The sequence below is a fragment of the Mustela nigripes genome, chromosome 9 (genome assembly GCF_022355385.1).
Source record: "Mustela nigripes isolate SB6536 chromosome 9, MUSNIG.SB6536, whole genome shotgun sequence".
NCBI classification, from domain to species: Eukaryota; Metazoa; Chordata; class Mammalia; order Carnivora; family Mustelidae; genus Mustela; species Mustela nigripes.
In genome coordinates, this window is record NC_081565.1 from 33,733,512 (window position 1) to 33,756,956 (window position 23,445).

Sequence of the window (23,445 nt, forward strand, 5' to 3'; positions counted from 1 at the left end):
TGTGCAAATGTTTGATGTTATTTTATTGACTTAGACCTTGCTAGATAAAAATGTGTTTGTATTTCACAAGTATGTGTCACTTAAATACCAAGTAAGGTGTTCCATGATCCCACCCAGAGGTCAGCAACCGTTCTGAGCCCGGAGAGCTACTAGAGATGTGCCTGGGACAAAGCAAAGTTGGGGGACAGGAACAAGGTCGGGGAGCATGAGAAGCCTGGTGTCTCTTTTCTTACACACTCCTTCCTATCCTATGTTTATTCTGGAGGCCACTTTATTTAAATTTTAGTCATAGGGCGCCTGGGTGGCTCAGTGGGTTAAAGCCTCTGCCTTCGGCTCAGGTCATGATCCCAGGGTCCTGGGATCGAGCCCTGAATCCAGCTCTCTGCTCAGCAGGGAGCCTGCTTCCTCCTCTCTCTCTCTCTCTCTCTCTCTCTCTGCCTGGCTCTCTGCCTACTTGTGATCTCTGTCTGTCAAATAAACAAATAAAATCTTAAAAATAAATAAATAAATAAATTTTAGTCATGATTTGTAGGTCACCTCTTCCAGGTAGCTTTCCCTGATTGCAGCCAGTGCATTTTCATTCTCCTATGGACACTCATAGAACTTGGTATGTGCCTGTCTCAAGTGCTGAGTGTTTCTCCTTAGGGCCAGACCCCAGTTTCCCCTCTGGGCACATGCTCTTTCACTCACACCTTCTTGGGCTCTGCAGGCCCCTGCGTTTTGAACTTTAGGTCACTGTTATGGGTCAGGATATCCATGCAGAGCTGTTGTTCCCCAAAACTGCCTGAGAAGAATCGCCTGGGACTTGTTTTAAATGTACACAGGCCAACTGGCCTCTCCCCTCGAGGTTCTGGTTTCCTCATAGGCCTGCCTTGGGACTGGGGATGTATTCACCAACCTTCCACAACCTAGAATCTAGTTTTTCAATCGTACAGATCACTTGAGCTCAGTAATACAGATCCTCGTGTCCTAGGTCTGGGGCAGGCCAGGAAGAATAATTTCAAACCTGCCCCCTGGGGTGGGGGGATGGGGGGGGCTGCAGGTCCAGGACCCCAGGTTATTCTTATCTTTAGGCCTGCTGGAGAAGCCAGGATTTGGGGCTGTTCTCAACCACAACCTCAGCACACCTGGGTAGCTTTTGAAATCTACTAAGATCGCAACAAACAAACAAAAAAACCCACAAACTATACTTAAGGTCCAGATCCCTCTACAGACCGATTTAAATCAGAATCACTCAGGTTTTTGGTTTGGTTTTTAAAGTTTCGAATGATCAGGTGCTGAGGCTCCCTGATTTAGTCCCTACCAGCACGGAAATAAATTAATGGAATAGAGCATCCCATGGACTTGTGGGCTACAACCTTTGACTCGATTCTGTGCAGCTCATGTGAGTTGCTAAACCAATGCGGGTCTGAAAATGAGTGCAGAAGCAAGGACGTCCTGGAGTTCACAGAGCAGCCATGGGGACAGACAGACTGAGGGAATTTGAGGACACCCTGGCTCCCCCCCACCCACCACCACCACTCTGGGACTGACAGCACCGTGGGGGAGCTCTGCAGCATCAGGCCATGAGGTCATGGTCAGGGAAAGCAGCAACAAGCCTGTGGATCGCTGAGCTATGAAAAGTGAACAGGACTTTGTCACAAAGTGGGCAGGGCCTTCGGAGCACAGAGGACGGAAAGTACGCAGTTTGGAGGTGTGTGAAAGAACACAGCAGGTTCGGGGAAGGGAGCTGGCAGCAGTCGGCCTTGTGTCTGGGGCCTGGGGGTGTGAAGGGGAGCAGGAGAGATAGGCCCAGATCATTGCAGGGGCCTGGGGAATGGGAGCTGAAGAGAAAGGAAGGTCACTGACCTCTTGCTAGGGAATGACTGCAGGTGACTTTCTCTTGGCTCACAGTAGCCAAGACGCCCCTGGCAGATTGTGTAAAGCTTTTTTTGTGGACATAAGGGCCCATGGAGCCTGAGGGCACTAGACAACTTTCTAGAAAGCATTTGGCAGAAACGGAGTTGGGGGGGGGTGTTGCTGGGCAGAAGGAGAGTAGGGGGTGCTTAAGCAAAGGTCCATCCTATGTCCCTTTTCCTGGGACTCCAGACCCTCTTGGGCAAACACCCTTTTTTCCAAGCACTGAGTTGGAGGGCCAGAAACAAGGCAAACAGCTCTACCCTAGTGAGCTGGCGGTGGGGAAAGGATTCACCCTCACAAATGACTATAACATAGGGCAGGGGCTTGGAGATGCCCCAAAATTTGTGCTATGGGAAGACAGAAGCAAAAGCCATTGATTTTTCTTGGGTCAGAGAAGGCTCTTCTGAGAAGGTGAAGAGCCTTGAAAGGTTAATTTGTTTAATTGGTGAAGAGCTGAGGCACCTGGGTGGCTTCGTCGGTTAAGCATCCAACTCATGATTTCGGCTCAAGTCATGATCTCAGGGTTGTGAAATGGAGCCCTGTGTTGAACTCTGCGCTGGGTGTGGAGGCTGCTTAAGATTCTCCCTCTCTGTCTCTCTCTGCCCCTCCCTACCCTCTCTGCCTCTCTCTCAAATTAATAAATAAATCTGTATTATTTTATTTTTAAAAAAAATTTAAAGACTTTATTTTTTTGTCAGAGAGAGAGAGAGAGAGCACAAGCAGGGGGAGTCGCAGGCAGAGGGAGAAGCAGACCCCCCGCTGAGCAGGGAGCCCGATGCGGGCCTCGATCCCAGGACCCTGAGATCATGACCTGAGCCGAAGGCAGCGGCTTAACCCACTGAGCCACCCAGGCGCCCGGTTTGGTTTTTTTAAAGATTTTATTTATTTATTTGACACAGAGATAGATCACAAGTAGGCAGAGAGCCAGGCAGGGGGGCGGGGAGCAGGCCCCCCGACAAACAGAGAGCCCGATGCAGGGCTCCATCCCAGGACCCTAGGATCATGGACCCCAGCCGAAGGCAGAGGCCTAACCCACTGAGCCACCCAGCCATCCCCCCACAAGGTTTTTAACTTGAGGAGAGAGGTGGTCAAAGGTAGGTTCTAATATCCTCTAGGATCTGATCAGACTGGAAGCTGATGATGAGTTCCAACCTTTATATGTCCAAGAAGAGCCAGTTAAGGGCCTGGGGGTTTCTGACTAAGAACTAAGAGCTGGATGGGGCACCTGGGTGGCTCAGTGGGTTAAAGCCTCTGCCTTCAGCTCGGGTCATGATCCCAGTGTCCTGGGATCGAGCCTCGCATCAGACTCTCTGCTCAGCAGGGAGCCTGCTTCCCTTCCTCTCTCTCTCTGCCTGCCTCTCTGCCTACTTGTGATCTCTGTCTGTCAAATAAATAAATAAATAAATAAATAAATAAAATCTTTAAAAAAAAAAAAAAGAACTAAGAGCTGGAGGGGCAGAGGCCTCCACGGTGGCCTGCAGCATGACAGAAACAGACTGATGCAGCTCCAAACACATGTGTTCCTGTTGGCCTGGGAGTTCCTCACTCGTTCGAGTCTGCTGTGCCCCAAGTGTATATTCAGTTTCAATTTTTGCCTCCTCTTCAGGTTTTACCACAGGAGATTAAGTCTGCTCTAAACTGGAATGAATGATTTATGCATCTGAACACTCTGGATGCCTGCCTGATTTATTTGGTTTTCAAATAATACATCTGAACAGGAATTCACACAAGACAGGGCAAACATAATTTTGAGGTGAACGCCCTTCCCCAACTGTTGCCCCATTTATCATTCCAAACCATCGTGTGACCTTGTCATCATCCTGTGGAGCCCCGAATCTATCCCTGCACACTAATTAGATGCCAAGTGCCTCCGTCTTGACAGTCAAGATTTTCTCTATCAGACCCTACCACCTGACCTTTACAATCTTATCTCCTGCTACTGTGACTTTCTCCACTCGTCCAAATTCCAGTCACTCGAACCAAAGCCCAGTTCAAACACTTCCTACCCTATGAAGCCATCCCTGGTTCCCCTCGAAAGGCCCTTCACTTGTCCAAATTTCCACAGTCTTCTGTTTTTATATACCTCATTAGACTCTAAGATTCCCCAGGGGAGCTTGGACATGAACATCGGCACACAGCAGGTGCCTCGGGGGACTTAGCTTAAATGAGGTGGCATGTTCTCCCACATCCCAAACAGCAGTTAAACAGGCCAGCTCAAGCACACCAAATTTTGGAGTCGATATCTCTAAAGTGCTGTCTGGACAAGTGGGCAGGGAAAGCCACTCCCCTAGAGCGAATCTCTGACACATGCCTCTTGCACTAACCCCAATGAAGTGCATTTCCTTCACACGCATTTCACCAGCCTCCTGAAGGCTTCTCCTCTCCAGGCTGACCTTTCTGTTTCCTTCAACTCCTCACACCTGCTGTGTGCCTTTCAGTTTAGGAGTTAGAGTCAGGTCATTATTCCTGACAAGGATGTGATGTGATGCTGACAAGGGCCAAAGGATGCATGCAAAGCCGGCATTGTATTTCAGACAGGTACTTGGGGCTTAGGAACCAGTGACTTGTCCAAGGTCACTCCCAGAAGCGTCAGCGCTATTAGTTCACCTAACCCTTCCATTTCCTAGTGCAATAGAGTCCAACACCTACAAACTGTCTGAGGTTGAAAGGAAAGACACTTTAAAAGTGGTTGTATGGGTGCACCTGGGTGGTTCAGTCTGTTAAGCGGCTACTTTCAACCTAGGTCCTGGGATCAAGTCCTGCATCAGGCTCCCCCGGCTCAGCGGGGAGCTGCTTCTCCCCCTGCCTGCTGCTCTGCCTGCTTGTGCTCACTCGCTTTCTAACTCTCTCTGTCAAATAAAATCTTTAAAAAATAATTTTTAAGTTATTTGTATGTCCTAAATCATACACAAGTGTTCCTCTGCGGCCTGCGGTACCGGTAGCGGAAAAAGGCCACTCTGAGGGTTTGATAAAATCTAACCACGGCTACAAAGGGGAGCCAGAAAAGGTTTTTAGCGTTTGCCACCCACAACTGTTAACTCCGGCTGGCACTCCCCCAGGCTGCACGCTGGAGAACGCGTTGACTAGTTGTGGCAAGGCGAGGCCACCGTATGGCGCCAAGAGACCTGTGCTCTGGTTAGCGGAGCCCCGGTGCCTTCCGACAGGTGTGCTGGGTTACGCTACACCTGCCCCGTGGATGCCAAGGGCACTGGGTCGGGGTCACCTGATTCTGCGGGTTTAGGCAGAGGCGGCGCGGCGGCCTCTGCCTCACGTGATCCGCGTCGGGCAGCGTCGAGCGCGTCACCCTACGCCCCGCGCACTCGCTCGGTCAAGGTCTGCGCCTGCGCGGCCGCTGCTCGCCGGCTCGCAGACCTGCGGGCTGGCGGCTACCGGGCGCGGACCCGGGCGCGCAGCCGGGTGCCCGCTGCTATGGGTGAGTGCGGCGGGCTGGCGGCATGGGCCTTCCCCCCGGCCTGTACGCTGAAGGAGGGTCTGAGGAGGCCGCCCGGCCCCGGCCCCCTGGCGCAGCCAATGGGGCCCACTCCTCTCCGCGCTCCCGGGCGCTCCCGCGCGCGTCCTCCCGGGTGGGGCTCACAGCCGCAGGAGCCGCAGAGGGCGGCGCTCCCGCACCGGGTGGGTTCTACGCCCCCGCGGCTCCCGGCTTCCCCGCCAGCCGCCTGGCTTCGCGGGGCTCCGCGGGGCTCCGTGGGGCTCCGTCTGGCTGCCGGAGCGGGCCTTTCCGGCGAAGAAGGTTGTGCGTTCATCGGACGCGCCCCTGCTGGGGAGGTGCCTCGCGCCGCGCACGAACCGGAGGGCGGGCAGGGCTGGGCTTTGCCTGCGCCCGGGGGCGGGCGGCGCTGGGACGGCGGAAGGCCCCTGCCCTCCCGCGGGTTTGGGATTCCGGGCCCCCTGAGCCAGTTCCCTGTCGGAGACGGAAGGGGCCTCGGAGATCCCACCCAACCCCCGCCCCTCTTATCCCAGACTGGGGAAATGGACGCCCGGAGGGCGGTAAGTCTAGTCACTGCCGGGCGGTGCTTATTCTGCGACACCATGTTGCATCGCGTTGTGGGAAACTCAATTGTACAAGGCTTTCTGGGGGCGGGCAGGCGGGCGGTGGTGTTCTTCGTTAATCTCTGTACTGATTATTTACCACTGAGCGTAGCTAGATAGAGTTTGTCGATGCCTTAGCTCTATTTACCCTTTGGGCATAACCTTTATTTTGCCCCGTCAGCTATACTCAGCTGGTCTTAATTCCCATCCTCTTTCTCTACATGTAAGCAGTGAAACAGAAGTCCTGGAAGTATATGGGTAGTGCCCTTGCCAGTTAGAGCCTTCTCCACCCTTGCTTGGAAAGGATTCAATAAAATCAAAAGGTGCTGGAGCTGGTCAGGTGGGTATCCCAACGGTTCCAGAGCACAGGTTAGGCACTTTGGATCTGGAGTCACCTTTCATCTAAAGAAAAAAATCACAAGTTGTTACCCCTGAGTGGAGGTATTTGGTTTGTCCTTTAACAGATTAAGCCCAGAGAATTGACTTTTTAAATTAGGGACGTTGCTTTGAGTATAGTAGCAAGATAGTGTCATAACTAGGACTGGAACCCAGACTGATCTTGTTCTCATTGCTGACTCAGACCTGCTGAGTTGTGGGAGTTCATATCCTTTGAGAATTACATTTGCCTTCCCCCCGGTTCTTGCACAAAGACCTTTGTGCTGGGATCACATCTAGGTCTTGCTTATCCACCTGGGCTGTAAATTACAGTGAGTATTTAGACTTTACACTGTTTAATTATGCCACAAAAGTTTGATACTTGCAGTTGCTTGAAAGTCAACTTATTAACTGTGCTTCTTACTGTTCACAGAGCTTGAGTGTTTCAGGTAACAGTTTAAAATTACGGTAAATAAGTTTTACAGTGACAAAGATTTATCCATGTTAAGGAATTTAAATACAGAGATCAGTTTAGTAAAGAAATTTAGCTCTGTTCACAGTATAGATAAACATGTAGAATTCTAAACTCCATTGCCACAGAATACTATGCACACTGTCCTTGCTTCTGTTGCCAAATTAAGAATCTATTCATACCATCCTGGTGTGTGGGATGAAACTAGAGGGAAAGCTTTATTTATTTATTTTCTTTCCACATGTGGTTTCTTTGAAGACCTCACAAGTCTCAGGAGGTTAAAATGTAGAGGGAAAGTTGTAAATCTGTGAAGTCTAAGAGGGTTTTGTTACTTTCCTTTTTCTATGCCCAGGCCAATTTTTAAAAATTTGAGACTTTAAATGTACAGCGATTTTTTTTTCTTTTTTCTTTTTTTTTTTTTTTTAAGAGCAAGAGGCGAGAGTACACAAGGTTTGTGGTTGGGTAGAGGGGTGTGGCAGAGGGAGAGGGAGAAGAATGCTCCCTGCTGAGCAGGGAGCCAAATCTGGGGTTCTATCCCAGGACCTAAAGGCAGATGCCAAACTGGCTGAGCTACCCAGGCACCTATACGGTGATGTCAAAATATCTTAAAATAATTGAATATATGGGTCAGTAAATGGCTATCTTCTGCTAGCCATAGTTTTCTGTTTAATAACAGTCTCCATTATTACAAACAGCCATGACAAGCTAGCTGAAGTAACTTTAATTTGTAAAATTTTGGGAAGTAAGTCATTCCAATAAAAATTAAAAGTGAACATGGACAAAATTTTGTAGGTCGTGTATACAAATAACTTAGTTTGAATGGTTTGCAGGCGGTACCTTTAGAATTTAAAATTGTATTTATTCAGTATGTAAATGCCATATCTTACATTCATAAGTTGTCACAATGTGGTATTATATAATCATATATACATTAACCAGAGTATTGTTGATTTTATCATTCTGTAGTCCTGAGATTGAAGGAAAGCAAAGCATTACATAGATATAAAGCATTTGTATGCTAAGCTGTTTTAAATGTTGGTTAATCTTAGATTGGCAAGTCTGGTTCTAATAAGAGTTCTTAAATTCATGTCTGTCAGCTGAAATAGCAAGAAGTAAGGATGTAGAAGACTAAGTGATTAATAATAACCCAGCTCTACCCTGGCAGACTTCTTTTTAAGCATCTTCAGAGTTCCTTTTTTTTTTTTTAACTAGAAATGCTATTGGCGAAAAAAAGAAAAAATTAAAATGCCATTGGTTTCTTTAACTGGTTTAGAGCAAAAAATGTAACAGGCAGGTGTGTTTTAAATCGAAAAGCTGTGGGTGGTTTTTTCCCCCCAATTCTCTCCCAAGTTAGATAAATACATACCCACAGAAATGGTGTGTGAGGGAAAGCTGTCATACACGAGAAGTGTATCCTGAGTAAGGAAAACTGCTGTTGAAACGGGAATTAACATAATAAAGTCAGCAATGGGTTAACAGTTTTAAAAACTGATTCTTTAGGGTGCCTGGCTGACTCAGTGGATCGTGCAACTCTTGATCTTGGGGTTGTGAATTTAAGCTTCATGTTGGGTGTAGTGATTACTTAAAAAAAATCTTAAAAATAATTGTGTCTTCAAATGCCACATGGCACAATACCATACTGTATAAACTACTGAGAGACTGCTGTGTAGGAAGGAGGCAGTCTGTATGGCTTTTAGCAAAAATGCTTTTCCAGAAAAGCAAATCAAAACGATGCAGTCAGCAGATCAAGGAAGCTATAGCTAGATATCAGAACTACGGCTTCTCATATCTGTGCCAGGAGATCCTATTTATCCAAAATGCACTAAAATTGCAGGACGAAACAGGGACTTTTAAAAAACATTTCTTTGGGGCGCCTGGGTGGCTCAGTGGGTTAAGCCTCTGCCTTCGGCTCAGGTCATGATCCCAGGGTCCTGGGATCGAGCCCCACATCGAGCTCTCTGCTCAGCGGGGAGCTGCTTCCTCCTCTCTCTCTGCCTGCCTCTCTGCCTACTTGTGATCTCTGTCAAATAAATAAGTAAAATCTTTAAAAAAATAAATTTCTTTATCCATTTTAAGTTCTCTTCTTCTCCTCCCCCGCCCCCCTGCATTTCAGATTGTTCTAGCAGAAAGATGGCTGCCATTGGCTATTTTAGTTTTCTTTCCATGGCAAGACTGTCATGGTGCCTGGATATTTCAGGTTTGTATGCTTCTCTTACCATTGTCCTGTTGTTGGCAAAAACACTTAGTAATGGACTTAATGTAACTGGCTTGCTGCTGCTGCTGCTGCTTTATTCTCCCGCCCAAGGATGTTTTTATCTCACATCTTTTGAGGCTAGAGCACAGTTGCCAAATTTTAGGATCTATCCTTGTATGATCTTCCTGTGGGCCACCAGAAAGATGCTCTTCTCCTGAGCATAAATAAAAGATATGATAAGACACACAAAGCCAAAACAGGTTCTGGTTCGGGAGCTGAGCATATATAATCCCAAATCGACGCCACTATGTCAAAGAAACAGGAGATGATGAAGCAACCATCAGACCAAAATTCTTTGAGTATCTTAAAAAGTAATATATATATATTTTATATTTTATTTATTTGATAGAGATCACAAATAGGCAGAGAGGCAGGCAAAGAGGGGATGAAGTAGGCTCCCTGCAGAGCAGAGAGCCCGGTGCGGGGCTCTATCACAGGACCCTGAGATCATGACCTGAGCTGAAAGCAGAGGCTTTAACCCACTGAGCCACCCAGGCACCCCTTAAAAAGTAATATTAAAAAGTTTCGCTCAAAGGAAAATACATCACCTTAAACACTCAAAAATTAAGAAAAAAAATAAAAATACGCACCCAACTTAAGAAATTAGAATGTAATAAACCTAGACAAAACAGGAAAAAAGAGATAAAGAGGAAAACAAATTTAAAAACCGAAAATAGTAAAACTGGTAACTTCAAGAGCTGTTTTTTCTGTCTGGCATGGGAGGAATATAAATTTGACAAACTGGCTGCTCAAGAAAAAAGGGAACATAAGTAGAAAGACTAGAAGGTTTTTTTTTTTTTTTTTAAGATTTTATTTATTTGTTCATTAGGGACAGGGAGAGAGGCAGGGGGAGATGCAGGCTCCCCACTGAGCAGAGAGCCTGATGAGGGACTTGATCTCGGGACCCTGGAATCATGACCTGAGCCAAAGGCAGTTGCTTAACCATCTGAGCCACCAAGGTGCCCCTAGAAGTACTTTTTTTTTTAAAACAAGTACTGGGGCACCTGGGTGGCTCAGTGGGTTAAAGCCTCTGCCTTCGGCTCAGGTCATGATCCCAGGGTCCTGGGATCAAGCCCCACATTGGACTCTCTGCTCTACAGGGAGCTTGCTTCCTCCTCTCTCTCTCTGCCTGCCTCTCTGCCTACTTGTGATCGCTGTCTGTCAAATAAATAAAATCTTTTAAAAAATAAAAAAATAAAAACAACAAGTACTTTGTAAGACTATATAAATAAACCAGAACTTTTTTTTTTTTTTTTTAAGGAACTGCAGTATAAAAATTGACTGTGGAGGAAAGAACCTAACAGATCAGTAACAATGGAAGAAATTGAGAAAGTTATCAAAAAGCTACCATCCCCCAAAACACCAGGCCCAGATGGTGTTACAGGTGAATTCCTTTAACTTGAAGGAAAAGGTAATTTTGATAAGATTTAAATTTTAGACCAGCCTTGGGAAGGAAAAGTGACAGATCGTTTTTATAGAGCTAATGGAACATGGATGCCTGAACTTGGTGTGAGATAGTAATAAAATTAAAAATTTGGTATGTTCTAGTGATGTGAAACTTTAAAATAAAATATGAGCAAATGGTATCTAGTAATATATTAAAAAAATATTTCACCATGGCCAAGGAGTATTCATAACCATGTTATGAGAGCAAGTAATTAACAAGAAATAATGCTAACATATACACCAAATAAATGCATTAGAGACTACTAATAATAATAGGCCATCCTTGTTGAGCACCTCTAGTGCTCTAGAGTATTCTGGATATTGTACAAATAGTAACACAAATGACTGGGCCAACCTATGAGGTAGGTAGCATGTTTATTTTATAAATGAGGAAATTAAGCCATAGAGACATTGAGAAACTTGAAGAAGGTCACACAGTGGATCCATGCTGGAGCCAGCATTTGAATTGAGGCTGTTAGCTGCATCTCAAAAATGTTATGCTGATTCTGTCTCTAGTATTCATATGGTCATCTCAGTAGCTTCCTAAAAGCATTTGACCAAAGTTCCTGATTGAGTGGTGGTGGGAGGGGTTGAAGGTGGTTGAATTTCAGTAAAACAGGAATAAATGTGTTTGCCCTTCCCATGTTTGAAAACTCTCTAAGCCCTTACCAGGTGATCATTGGTATTAGAAAAATGAAATGTAATTTTTTTTTTTTTTTTTAAAGATTTGATTTATTTATTTGACAGAGCAAGATCACAAGTAGGCAGAGAGGCAGGCAGAGAGAGAGGAAGGGAAGCAGGCTCCCTGCTGAGCAGAGAGCCCGATGCGGGACTCGATCCCAGGACCCTGAGATCGTGACCTGAGCTGAAGGCAGCGGCTTAACCCACTGAGCCACCCAGGCGCCCTGGAATGTAATTTTAATGGGAAACATAATTTCCTGGTAAATAGCAGGGGGAAGGGGCTAACATTATAATAGAAGATATACTAATTCTTAGGATAAATGCAGAATGAAGTTTTGGGGGTTTTAAGGTAGCTTATCCAATGAAATTAGTGATAGCACTGGAAAGACATGCTTTACTTCGTATTTGTAGCACAATCCTAAATATGGGTAGGCTTAGATGGTGAACAGGGAAGGTTACTTGAGTGGGTACAGATTTTGTAGGGACAAGTTCAGTAAACATTGTTGTGTCATGATGATCTATTTCCCTATGTAAACTTGAAACTGCTAGAACTTCAATTATTAATCCTCTGATGACAACTTTCTGTTTCTCACCCCAAAGGCCAGTGTTATGCCTCATAGTAATTCCTAGCAAAGTTCCCATACACGTCAAAAATAAAAGGATACTCACTATTACTATTATTTAATTTTGTCCAGGAAATATTTGCAAATCTAGTAAGATTTATTTATAGTGGAGAAGTCAGAATTATTTGTGGTATTTTATGTAGTAGAAGCTAAAGCAAACCAGTCCAAAAATGAGAAATTGCAAGAGGATTTGGTAAGTTGGCTAATTCTAACCTTAATACATAAGAATTGGTAGCTTTGTCATATGCAGACAATAAACAGTTCGAAAGTGAATAGGAAGGAAAAGGCCCGTTCATAATAGCAACTGAAAAGATAAAATACCTAGAGGTAGGAAATATTCAAGATCTGGGGGGCACCTGGGTGGCTCAGTCAGTTGAGCCACTGTTTCTTGATTTCTGCTTAGATCATGATCTCAGAGTCCTGAGATATTCAATAGGGCTCTGTGCTCAGTGGAGTCTGCTGCTCTCCTCCTCCTGCCTCACCCGCTGTCAGTACTACACGCGCTCTTCCAAATTTTTTTTTTTTTTAAGATTTTATTTACTTATTTGACAGACAGAGATCACAGTAGACAGAGAGGCAGGCAGAGAGAGAGAGGAGGAAGCAGGCTCCCTGCCGAGCAGAGCCCGATGCAGGGCTCGATCCCAGGACCCTGAGATCATGACCTGAGCCGAAGGCAGAGGCTTAACCCACTGAGCCACCCAGGCGCCCCTCAAATTTTTTTTTTTTAAGATTTTATTTGTTTATTTGACAGAGATTACAAGTAGGCAGAGAGGCAGACAGAGGAGGAAGCAGGCTTCCTGCTGAGCATAGCCCGATGCGGGGCTCTATCCCAGGACCCTGGAATCATGACCTGAGCTGAAGGCAGGGGCTTTAACCCACTGAGCCACCCAGGCGCCCCTCTTTCAAATCTTAAAAAAGAAATTCAAGACATATTCCTATGAAATATGGTTTGATGTTGGAAAACTGTAAGATACCAAGAATTTTGGGAGGAATATGACAGAGATACACTAAAGTTTATCAGGATAAGTCTGCGATCCAAGAAAATTGCTAGTTCTGAGAAGAGTGTGGGGAAGCGCTACAACATGGTGACACGCGTCCTAGCCCTGTAGCAGGTCCGAGCAGGTTGGTGCTCCAGAAGCGCTGGGCTGCTGGCGGAGCAGAGCCGGTGCAGACACACGTGCATGCACCCACGGGCATATGCTCACCCGTCATTTCCAGAGGCAGGCTCTTCTCTTTGCCTCACTCCTTACACTGAAATTTCCAGAGAGATTCCCGTATGGCTGGTAAATGAAACCGTGAAGCTTGTAGAGGGAAGCGTGGGTTACTCCTTCATACTTTTAGAGTAATGAGGGCCTTCGGAGGACATTATAAAGCCTAGAAGCCAAGATCGTAGACTTAATATCCAAATTAAGAACTTCAGTATCACAAAAATGATAAAGTAGGAAAAGTATTTGCCAAAATTTGATTACTAGAACCAGGAATGATTTTCTTCATATATAAAGAAATTTTACAATTCAGAAAAGTTTTTTCTGCCTATTAGAAATATGGATAACATGAAAATTTATAGTAAAATAAGTTCAAATGATCAAAAATGAAAAAATGCTGTAGTTTATTTTTTTAAGCAGGCCCCTCTGCTGAGCAGGGAGCCCAGCACTGGGCTGATCCGAGGATGCTGGGATCATGACCTGAGCTGAAGGCAGATGCTTAAAATTGACTGAGCCACCCAGACACCTCAAAACTCTGTATCTTAATCAGAAAGTTTAAATGACAAATTCTAATCAGATGATGCTGGAAACGGTGGGGGCCCTGGTACTGGCATAGGTATAATGGAAGTATACATCCTCGTAAGTTCTGGGGTAGCTTGGAGTAGCTATCAAATTTAAATGTATTACTCTTTGAGCCAGCAGTGCCATTCTGAGGATTTATCCTACAGATAAACTTGGAAGAGTTCACCCAAGCAAGGTATAGGTAGGTATAAGGTTGCCCAAAGCAGCATTCTTTAAAAAAAAAAAAGGAAAAGCCAAACCCAAACAAAAAAACAGGGACCAAAATAGGAGATAGAATAAATTGCATATAGTATGTCCATTTGGTAGAGTATTACACAGTCATTCCAAATACTGGGGTATCTCCATGCTGTTATTAGAAGATAACAATGCATTGGGAGTGTCACTGGTGGCAGGCTGACTGGTAAAGAGGCTTTCCCACAGTGAGTCTAGACATGGAGAACCCTGAGGGTAGTGAGCCTGGAGTGGGGAGATGTGTGTATTTAATTGATTTACAACTTTATTTTCTCTTAAAATCTTTTTAAAATGTTTATTATTAATGTGTCATTTTTTCCTAAAAAAAAAGTTTCTTTTGTGAATTTTTTTTTTTTAAGATTTTTATTTATTTATCAGAAAGAGAGGGAGAGAGGGCAAGCACAGGCAGACAGAATGGCAGGCAGAGGCTGAGGGAGAAGCAGGCTCCCTGCTGAGCAAGGAGCCCGATGTGGGACTCGATCCCAGGACGCTGGGATCATGACCTGAGCCGAAGGCAGCTGCTCAACCAGCTGAGCCACCCAGGCGTCCCAAGTTTATCATTTCTAATAGAAACATGGACCAAGCCAGCTGGAACTCCAACGGAAAAAAGAAACTTTGAGCCAGAGTGTTCAGTGATACATTTTCTTCTTAGTGTGGTCTATCTTGTGGGAAGAGGACACACAGACCCTGGTGTGACATACTTAAGGAAAATAGCTTGTTTCCATTTGCTTCTCATGAGAAAGAAAAAAAAAACAGTATGGAGCAGTGTCAGAGGGTCTTGGGATCTTCCTGAGGGTCTCGTAATGCCGGTTCAAGCCTGCTTCCCTGTTGTCCTCTGCCACCCACCCATCTTCCACCCACATTCTGCTCTACAGAACATATTTGAGTAATTCCTCGAGAACTCGATCTGCTGCGCCTCTGACTCAGGACTGACACTTCAGCCTGCGCTGCCACCGTTAGCTAAATGTGCTTCTGCCCACACGCCCTATCCCGCCCTGTCCCTGTCTCCAGACAGCTAGTTAATGACCCCTTTCTCTGTGGGAGCCATTATACACCTGGTGCATATTTCCGTGCTCACATTTACTGTTCTGTAGTCTATCGTTTGCATGTCCTGTCTCCCCTGAGGCCGGGTTCTCATTTATCTCTAATCTCTGACAGGGCAGTGTTTTGAATTTAATTTTCTTAGTATGCTAAGAAGCCAGTGTAAAAGCAGACAAAGAGGAAGAAGTCCCCAACAAAAAAGCAAATGAAGGTCGTCTTGACGGTGTTATCCTGTAAGTCTGAATGAAACAGAAAAAAAAATTATTTTATGAAGATTTTATTTATTTATTTGACAGAGAGAAAGCACAAGTGGGGGAGCGGCAGGTAGAGGGAGGGGGGAAGCAGGCTTCCTGATGGCGGGGCTTGATCCCAGGACCCTGGGATCCTCACCTGAACCGAAGGCAGATGCTGAACGACTGAGCCACCCAGGTGCCCCAGTACTCTTTTAATATCTATATGACATCCCATCAGGTGGCTACATCTTCATTTATTTAGTGGGCCTCTTACTGTTGAGCATTTAGTTCTTATTCAGTACTTCTTAAGAGCGTTTTTGTGACTGTCACCTAGTTGAATCTTTGTGTACATCTTGTATGAGTAACTATTTCCATAGGCTGTACTCCTAGAATGGAGTTGCAGATGTGTGTTTCGTATTTGCTCTTATGTATCTGTGGCTCCTGTAGATATAAGCTCCCCAGGAACTGATTTCTCTGATTCTTTCTCTGCTTCAGCTGTGCACTGCACTTTTTTTTTTTTTAGATAGTGCGAGTGCACAAATAAGCAGGGAGAGCGACACGGAGATGGAGAGGCAGGTTCCTGCTGAACAAGAACCCGGATGTGGGGCTCGATTGCAGGACTCTGGGATCATGACCTGAGACAAAGGCAGACACTTAACCCACTGAGCCACCCAGGCACCCCTGGCCTGCACTTCATAGTGTTTACATTTTAACATCTTTTGTCCTGAATGCTCAATAGTTGATGTATGAAACTATACCCATTAAGCCAAAACTCCCTGTTCCCCCTTCCCCAGGCTCTTGGCAACTACCATTCTACTTTCTGTATGAATGGGACTGTTCTAGGTACTTCATGTAAGTGAAATCATACAGTACTTGTCCTTTTATAACTGCTTTATTTTACTTAGTGTCCTCAGGGTTCACCCCTGTCCTAGCATATAACAGGACTTCCTTATCCACATAGTTTTCCACTGTCTGTGTATATACCATGTCTTGTTGAACGTATCATGCGGCAGTGGGTGCTTGTGGTGCTGCCACCTCTTGGCTGTTGTGAGTTGCACTGCTGTGGAGTGCCTGTGTGCCTCGTGAGACCCTGCTTTCAGTTCTTAACGGAAACATTCCTGCAAATGAGACTGCTGAATCCTGTTAGTACTATTGGAAGTTTCTGTAGAACTGCCGCTCTAGTTTAGTGGCTGCACCATTTTACATTCTCACCAACAGTGCACAGGGACACTGAGCTTCTCCACAGCTCTGCCTACGCTTGTTATTTTCTGTTTGTTTGTTTTAAATAGTAACTGTCCTAATGATCTCATTGTGCTTTTGATTTGCATTTCTGTTGATTGATGTCGAGGATCTTTTCATGTGGCTGTTGGCATCTGAGTGTGTTTAACAGTTTTTTGGTAGTGTTTTTGTTTGTTTGTTTGTTTGTTTTAAGATTTTATTTATTTGACAGAGAGAGAGAGGGAACACAATCACAGGAAGTGAGGGAGAAGCAGGCTCCCCACTGAGCAGGGAACCTGATGCGGGGGCTCAATTCCAGGACCCTGGGATCTTGACCTGGGCCGAAGGCAGCCACTTAACGACTGAGCCACCCAGTTGCCCCAAGGTGTTTTTTGTTTCTGTTTTTGTTTTTTAGATTTCATTTATTTGAGAGAGAAAGGGAGAAAAAGCATGAATGGGGGAGGGGTCATGGGGGGGGAGGGAGAAGCAGACTCCCTACTGAGCAGGGAGCCCAAAGTGATGGGGAAGCTCAGCATGATGCAGAGCTTGATCCCAGGACCCCGAGATCATGTCCTCTGTGACCTGAGCTGAAGGCAACTAAGCCACCCAGGCACCCCTGTTTTACAGTTTTGTAGATTTCTTTCATGTCTGGCTTAAAAGATGGGTGGAGTTCTGTTTTTCTTGTATCTCTCCTTTGGAGAAATGGCTATTCCAGTCCTTTGCTCATTTTTTAGTCAGGATATTTTTTTATTGAGTGGTCTCATAAATGTGGTATACTGTTGAGGAAGTAAAAGCAGCTTAAAAATATTTAGCCTCTTGGGGGCCCTAAGTGGCTCAGTTGGTGGAACATGGACTCTTGATCTTGGGGTAGTGAGTTTGAGTGCCATGTTGGATTTAGAGATCCCTTAAAAAAAAAAATACATAGCTTGTTCTAAGATACAATAAAATTGCCATGTAGTCCCCCAGTAAAGCTTATTTCTGGGCTGTAGGATTGTTTTGGATGATCCAGCTGTTTAGATCCTTTGGAGAAAATCAGACTTAGATGTGTGGCAACAGGATAGCCTTGCCATTTTAAGGATGCTGGTGTGTTCTGGGGGAGGACTTTAACCTTCGTTTTACTCAGTGAGATAAGCCCGAGGATGTAAGCTTCAGATCTTCAGCATCTGATAGAGCCGCTTTGTCAGGGCAGCCTTCCAGAGTCACTGCCTTCCTTTGGTGCAGTCGTGGGAACGTCGTGGGAACATGCACCCCTGTAGTCAAACTTACAGTGCCGGCTCCACTTACTTTCTATACCTCAGACAAAAGAGAATATTGGTGTTTTCATTGGTAACACTGGGAAAATACAGTGGATAGTACATTCCTGCAAGCCTCCCTTAACCTGTTCTTCCAGTCTGCCTTCCAAGGTGCATGTTCAATGTCCCTTATGCACAGCATGTATCTGTCCTACAAGGTATGTACACTGTGCGGTACTCGTTTACCTTGCCAGTCTCCTGTTACATTGTGAGTTCCTTACCTTTTTTTTTTTTTTTTAAGATTCTTACTTATTTGAGAGAGAGTATGAACAGGGGTGAGGGATGGCAGGGAGTCTGCTTCTCCTCAATGACCAGGGAGGCCAATATGGGGCTCGATCCTGGGTTGCCAGGATCATGACCTGAGCTGAAGGCAGGCGCTTAACTGGCGAGCCACCCAGGTCCCCTGTGAGTTCCTTGCTTTTAAATCTCTAGCACTTGGCCAAGGGCCTAGTCCAGAGTTGACACTAAGTGAGTGTCAGTGAACAGAATGAATGAATGAATGCATATTTTGTTAGTTTATTTCTCAAGGGAAGACTGAATCTTTTTCAGAAAGATAATGGTGTAGACCATTATGTAGTGTAGTATGTATGAATTAGTCTAGTAGTTCTCAAATTTTTTGGTATCAGGACCCCTTTACACTTAAAAATTATTGTGGACCCTAAAGAGCCTTTATTTATCTGGATTAGTATTTATGGTCTTAGAAATCTAAATTTTAAAAGATAATTCACTTTATGTATTTATTTTAAAATATTTATTTATAATTTATAATTATTTAAATTAGAAATTATAATTTTTAAAATTTTATAAAATTATTATAAATTATAATTTATAAATTTATATGCATTTATTTAAAATTTGTATATGTATTAACTCCTGCATGGGTCAGGGGAGAGGGGAGGGGCAGAGGGAGAGAGAGAAGGAGAGGGTCAAGCAGATTCCACCCTGAATGCAGAGCTAGATGCAGGGCCTGATTCTGTGACCCTGACATTGCGATATGAGTCAGAATGAAGAGTTGGACACTCAACCTGCTCAACTGACTGAGCCACCAGGCGCTCCTAATTTGCTTTAAAATAACATGTTAACATAGACAACACATTTTCATGAAAAATAATTATTTTCCAAAAAATTAATGAGAAGAGTGTGTTTTCCCATTTTGCAGGTCTGTGTGATGTCTGGTGTAAAAGATAGGTGGGGTCCCGTATTTGCTTCTGCATTGTGTGTGGTGCGAAGTTGTTCTGGTTAAAGTAGATGCAGAAAATCCAGCTTCACACAGGTACGTGGCTAGAAAAGGAAAGACCTGCTGGACCCCTGCAAGGGTATCAGGGATCTCGAGGGGCCTCTGAAAATACTGTCACAATTACTGACGTAGTCTAACAGGGAAAATGTAATAGTGCCCAGTAATTAAAGGTTTAAGGAATAAGGAAACATTCCACATGTGTAGCCCTGTCCGTGATGGCTGACCTGCTGTCGTTTTCTTATTTGTAGGTCAAAAATACCCTTCATGAAGAAGAAAGATCTTAAGCAACATGGTGGATTCAGAAGCTCATGAAAAAAGGCCGCCCATCCTGACATCTTCAAAACAAGACCTGTCACCTCATATCGCAAATGTCGGGGAGATGAAGCATTACTTGTGTGGCTGCTGTGCAGCTTTCAACAATGTAGCCATCACATTTCCCATTCAGAAGGTGCTCTTCCGGCAGCAGCTGTATGGGATCAAAACCCGGGACGCGGTGCTCCAGTTGCGGAGGGATGGCTTCCGAAACTTGTACCGGGGCATCCTGCCCCCACTGATGCAGAAGACGACGACGCTGGCGCTCATGTTTGGGCTCTATGAGGACTTATCTTGTCTTCTCCGCAAGCACGTCCGTACCCCCGAGTTTGCGACCCGCAGTGTGGCCGCAGTGCTTGCAGGGACGACAGAAGCAATTTTCACTCCATTGGAAAGAGTTCAGACATTACTTCAAGACCACAAGCATCATGACAAATTTACAAACACTTACCACGCTTTCAAGGCACTCAGATGCCATGGAATTAGAGAGTATTATCGAGGCTTGGTACCTGTTCTTTTCCGTAATGGATTCAGCAATGTCCTTTTCTTTGGCCTTCGAGGTCCCATTAAGGAGCATCTGCCTACTGCCACGACTCACAGTGCTCATCTGGTCAATGATTTTATCTGTGGAGGTCTGTTGGGTGCCATGTTGGGAATCTTGTTTTTCCCAGTTAATGTCGTGAAGACTCGCATGCAGTCTCAGATTGGTGGGGAGTTTCAGTCTTTTCCCAAGGTTTTCCAGAAAATCTGGCTAGAGCGGGACAGGAAGCTGACGAATCTTTTCAGAGGTGCTCACCTGAATTACCATCGCTCCCTCATCTCTTGGGGCATAATCAATGCAACTTATGAGTTCTTGTTAAAGATTATATGAAAGAAACCATCAGTTAAGTGCCATTTGTTAACTGAATAGACCTAAGAAGAATGCAGTTTTGGCCTGGTTTCTAGTTGGCCAAATACAAGTTGGTGTCATAAGTTCAGGGCACAATGAATTATGGGCAAAGCTGTTTTCTTGAAGCACCAACAAATTCAGAATAAAAGGTTCTAATAGGAAAATTTAAGGGGTTCTTGGTTTTGTTTTTTCATTATTATCCGAGAACTTTAGGCTAATTGCCTGGTTAAGAGCTGTTTCCCTGACTGCTTTTGACAAGGAAAACAGCCACGGTATGATTCTTTTTCCCAAAAGTCTTTAAAATCTTCCGTATTGAAATGTCAGTGGCCATGAGCAGCCAGAGTAAAGGCTCTTAGAGCCATGTGAATTCTCAGGCTTCCTTCTCTTAACTCCATTTCTTGCTTCTCTGCTTTTAGGAGGAGTTACAAAGGATAGTCTTCGTTAAACATAAGCATATACATGTAGGACAGACAACAGAAGAGAACAGCTTAATAGGTGTAGTCTTTTTTATGATAAATTGCTTATATTTTGAAACTAAGTACCTGTTTGGATAGTCCTTATCTAGACTACTCAGACATGGTGTGGCAGAACCAAGCAGCTAGTCCAAGCTCCCATTTTCCTGTCTAGCTTGGAAGGTTTTGTGTTTAGTTCTGAGTGTGACCTTAAACCCTTCCCAAATCCCCTTATGTTAATTTCACTTATTTAATTGCCAAAACATGGGGAGACTTACGTTTCGTTACAGGCATTTCTTCCTGTGAAGAAATTTCATATTAATTGCAAACTCTGGTTAATTGAGTTTCTTTGATTAATTGTTGCCAACTTCATGAAGAGATTTGGGAGATTGGGGAGTGTTTTTTCTTTGAGCTGTAGTTTGTCATATGGAAGTATCCTGTTTTCTTAAAACCCTCTTTAAAAAAAAAACACACTTCTATAAGATTGTATTTTGGAAGTCTATTAATGGGATTCTAGATTTCTCTCTCCTGGTTTTTAAGCATTACAGAAGGGGAGAAAACAAATCTCAGGATAGCTTTCCCCCCAGTATTAGCTGTTTTATTTGAGTCTTGAAATAGAGACGTCTATTAAGATTTTTACATTTGGGAGCCCAGTTTTATCATTTTATCATTAAAACAGTAAGACAGTTTGAGATAAGATCAAAATAAAGATATTTGTTGGGTTAATTTTAAATGCTACTAGTTCGTAATAGCTGGATAGCATACTCATCCCTTACTTGATAGAGAAAAACTTGTCAAAAGAATCAGATTTTAAAATATTTTTTCCAGATCAATGAAGCAAAATCCCTGTTTTACCAACTGAATAATTAATAAAACTTGAAACATTCTAGAAAAGTAGTTTATCAGTCTTTTAAAAATCCACATCTGTAAATATGTAGTTATGATTGCTTGCCAGCATCTGACATGGCAGAGTAGTTTGGTTTCTTATTACCAGTTTTTCATCATTCTGGGTAATTGCATATGAATATGTGCACACAATGACCAAAATAAAATCAGGGTCTCGGTAGTTTACTCAGTTTCTGGGCAGATAGTCCAAAAGCAATGTTTACCTCTAAATGCAATATGGCTGGTCAAATAAGCATCCTTCCAACCATAAAGGACTGGGAAGCAGCATCAAGCACTTGTCAGGCACTAATGAGGCTCAGTAGCTTTACAACAGCCCTTTTGAAAATGTGTTGGAAATGGCAGTTTACTTTGGAAACCAAGATGCAGAGGTGAGGATTTCAGAAAGCAAGGATTTGACACCAAATAAACGTGAGTAACATGAGTAGCATCCTTTGGCTTGTTGAATAGTCTGGCTTTGAAGCGGGTTGAGTTGGAGGGGGGGCGCGGTATGGGAAATGAATGACCAAGGCACGTGAGGTCTGGTGGTGCTTGGCCTCTGGCCCACCACAGCTTGTGGCAGGTGAGTTAGCCTGGGGTCATTCCCTGGGGATGTGCTTCCTTTTGTCTATTAATACACTCCTGTGAGGTGACAGGTAACCCAAGTTCTAAAGCACTTCTGTGAAATACAAGTGAGAATTTGAAAAGGGGATGCTTTGGTTTCTGCAATCTCAAACTTGTGGCGTTTAACAACAACAAATATTTTTAATGTTTTTAACTCATACTTGGATTTCTTTGTCACTTTTTACAGCTTTTGGAGACCAAACTGTAAATATATTACCAGGGATGGTTTTGTGTTGTCCTATAGACTTCTTAAATTTGACAAAAAATTTGAACAGAACTTGCTTGTGGTAGCCAACAGCTTTGTCTGAATCTTGAAGTCAAAATGTATTATATAATGAGATCCTAACCACTTGTTTTTACCTTCGGTGTGAATTAGTAGTAATTTTGAAAAGGCAAACGTGACTGAATAACTTTACCTGAAGAGCTTTAAAAGTGGCCTTTCTGTTACATATGTGGCACAGACGGCTTATGAGCTCGGGGCCCTCGGCCCTGCCTCCCATACTTCATCTCTGACGCCACCAGAGATGTCTTAACGGATTCTGTATCTAACATGCTTAGGGTGGTGAGAGCCCTCAGGACTGCATCACAGAGTAAACACAACCTCTCCGAGGTGGCAGATTTGTGTGTCTTTGTTTCATTTGTGGCTAGAGACAGTCAATGTTTTTGTCTCAGTAGTCAATATTCATCTTACCTTATGGTTGATTATGTAATTGCCTGCTATATATTGTAAGCTGTGCAATAAAACAGAATTGTGTATCTGGAATCACCTTTGGAGACGTGACATTTCCTAGCTCGATGACATTGGTTGTGCACTGTTCTCACGCTGTGCGAACATAGAATCATGGGCGGCAGACCGCATGTGCAGAATGGGACCTGGAGGCCTTTCTGGGGCCGCTGATCGTGCCGTGTGGGGAAATGGCAGGTCTGAGCAGTTGAAGTTCGAGAGGCGTGTGCGGTCCAAGTGAAGGCAAGGCAGGAGATCACGTGGGAAGGAGGGGTGAGCGCTCAGACTTGATCTCCTGTCAATTAAAATACTCTTTTGTTTTCTTGTATGTATAAATGTGTATCCAAGATCTAACAGGCGTTCACCTTAAGTTTGAGGATTTTTCATTTTTAATATTTTTAATGCCGTCTTTTTGCTTGATAGTATTTGCTTGCCTAAATGGCTCCCAGATTGTGGGGGAGTCTCCACTTTGTTTTTTGGGTTTTTTTTTTTTAAGTTTCATTATTAAAAGTGGTTAAGCACACAAAGCTGTTTGTTTAATATTTTTTGAGTTTTGTGACTGACTTTAAATGAAACCTGTTAAAAGTGTCAGTTAACATTCTTTTGGTAATTCTGTTTGGAATAAAGTTGTTTTTATTTTCAGTCCATTCTATTTGGTCTTCTCTTATGGTTGGGTTAGGGTTACTAGCACTTTTTTGTGGTTTGTCTTTTTGTTGAGAAAAC

At 44.2% G+C, this 23,445-nt stretch overlaps 1 protein-coding gene across 14 annotated transcripts; it reads left to right on the forward strand.

Moving 5' to 3' along the window:
* Positions 1–5,232: 5,232 nt before the first annotated feature.
* SLC25A51 (solute carrier family 25 member 51) lies at positions 5,233–23,364 on the forward strand. 14 transcript variants are annotated; one of them, XM_059411259.1, is made up of 7 exons: positions 5,235–5,332; positions 6,181–6,289; positions 8,910–8,993; positions 10,311–10,461; positions 14,977–15,092; positions 18,762–18,875; positions 19,088–23,364. In XM_059411259.1, exon 7 carries the CDS (start codon positions 19,129–19,131, stop codon positions 20,020–20,022), a length of 894 nt encoding a protein of 297 aa, XP_059267242.1. In that variant the 5' UTR covers positions 5,235–5,332; positions 6,181–6,289; positions 8,910–8,993; positions 10,311–10,461; positions 14,977–15,092; positions 18,762–18,875; positions 19,088–19,128; the 3' UTR covers positions 20,023–23,364. The 14 variants fall into 14 exon arrangements, with proteins under 14 accessions (XP_059267250.1, XP_059267242.1, XP_059267246.1 ...); XM_059411263.1 differs by lacking the exon at positions 18,762–18,875; XM_059411255.1 differs by lacking the exon at positions 14,977–15,092.
* The last annotated feature ends 81 nt before the right edge of the window (positions 23,365–23,445 follow it).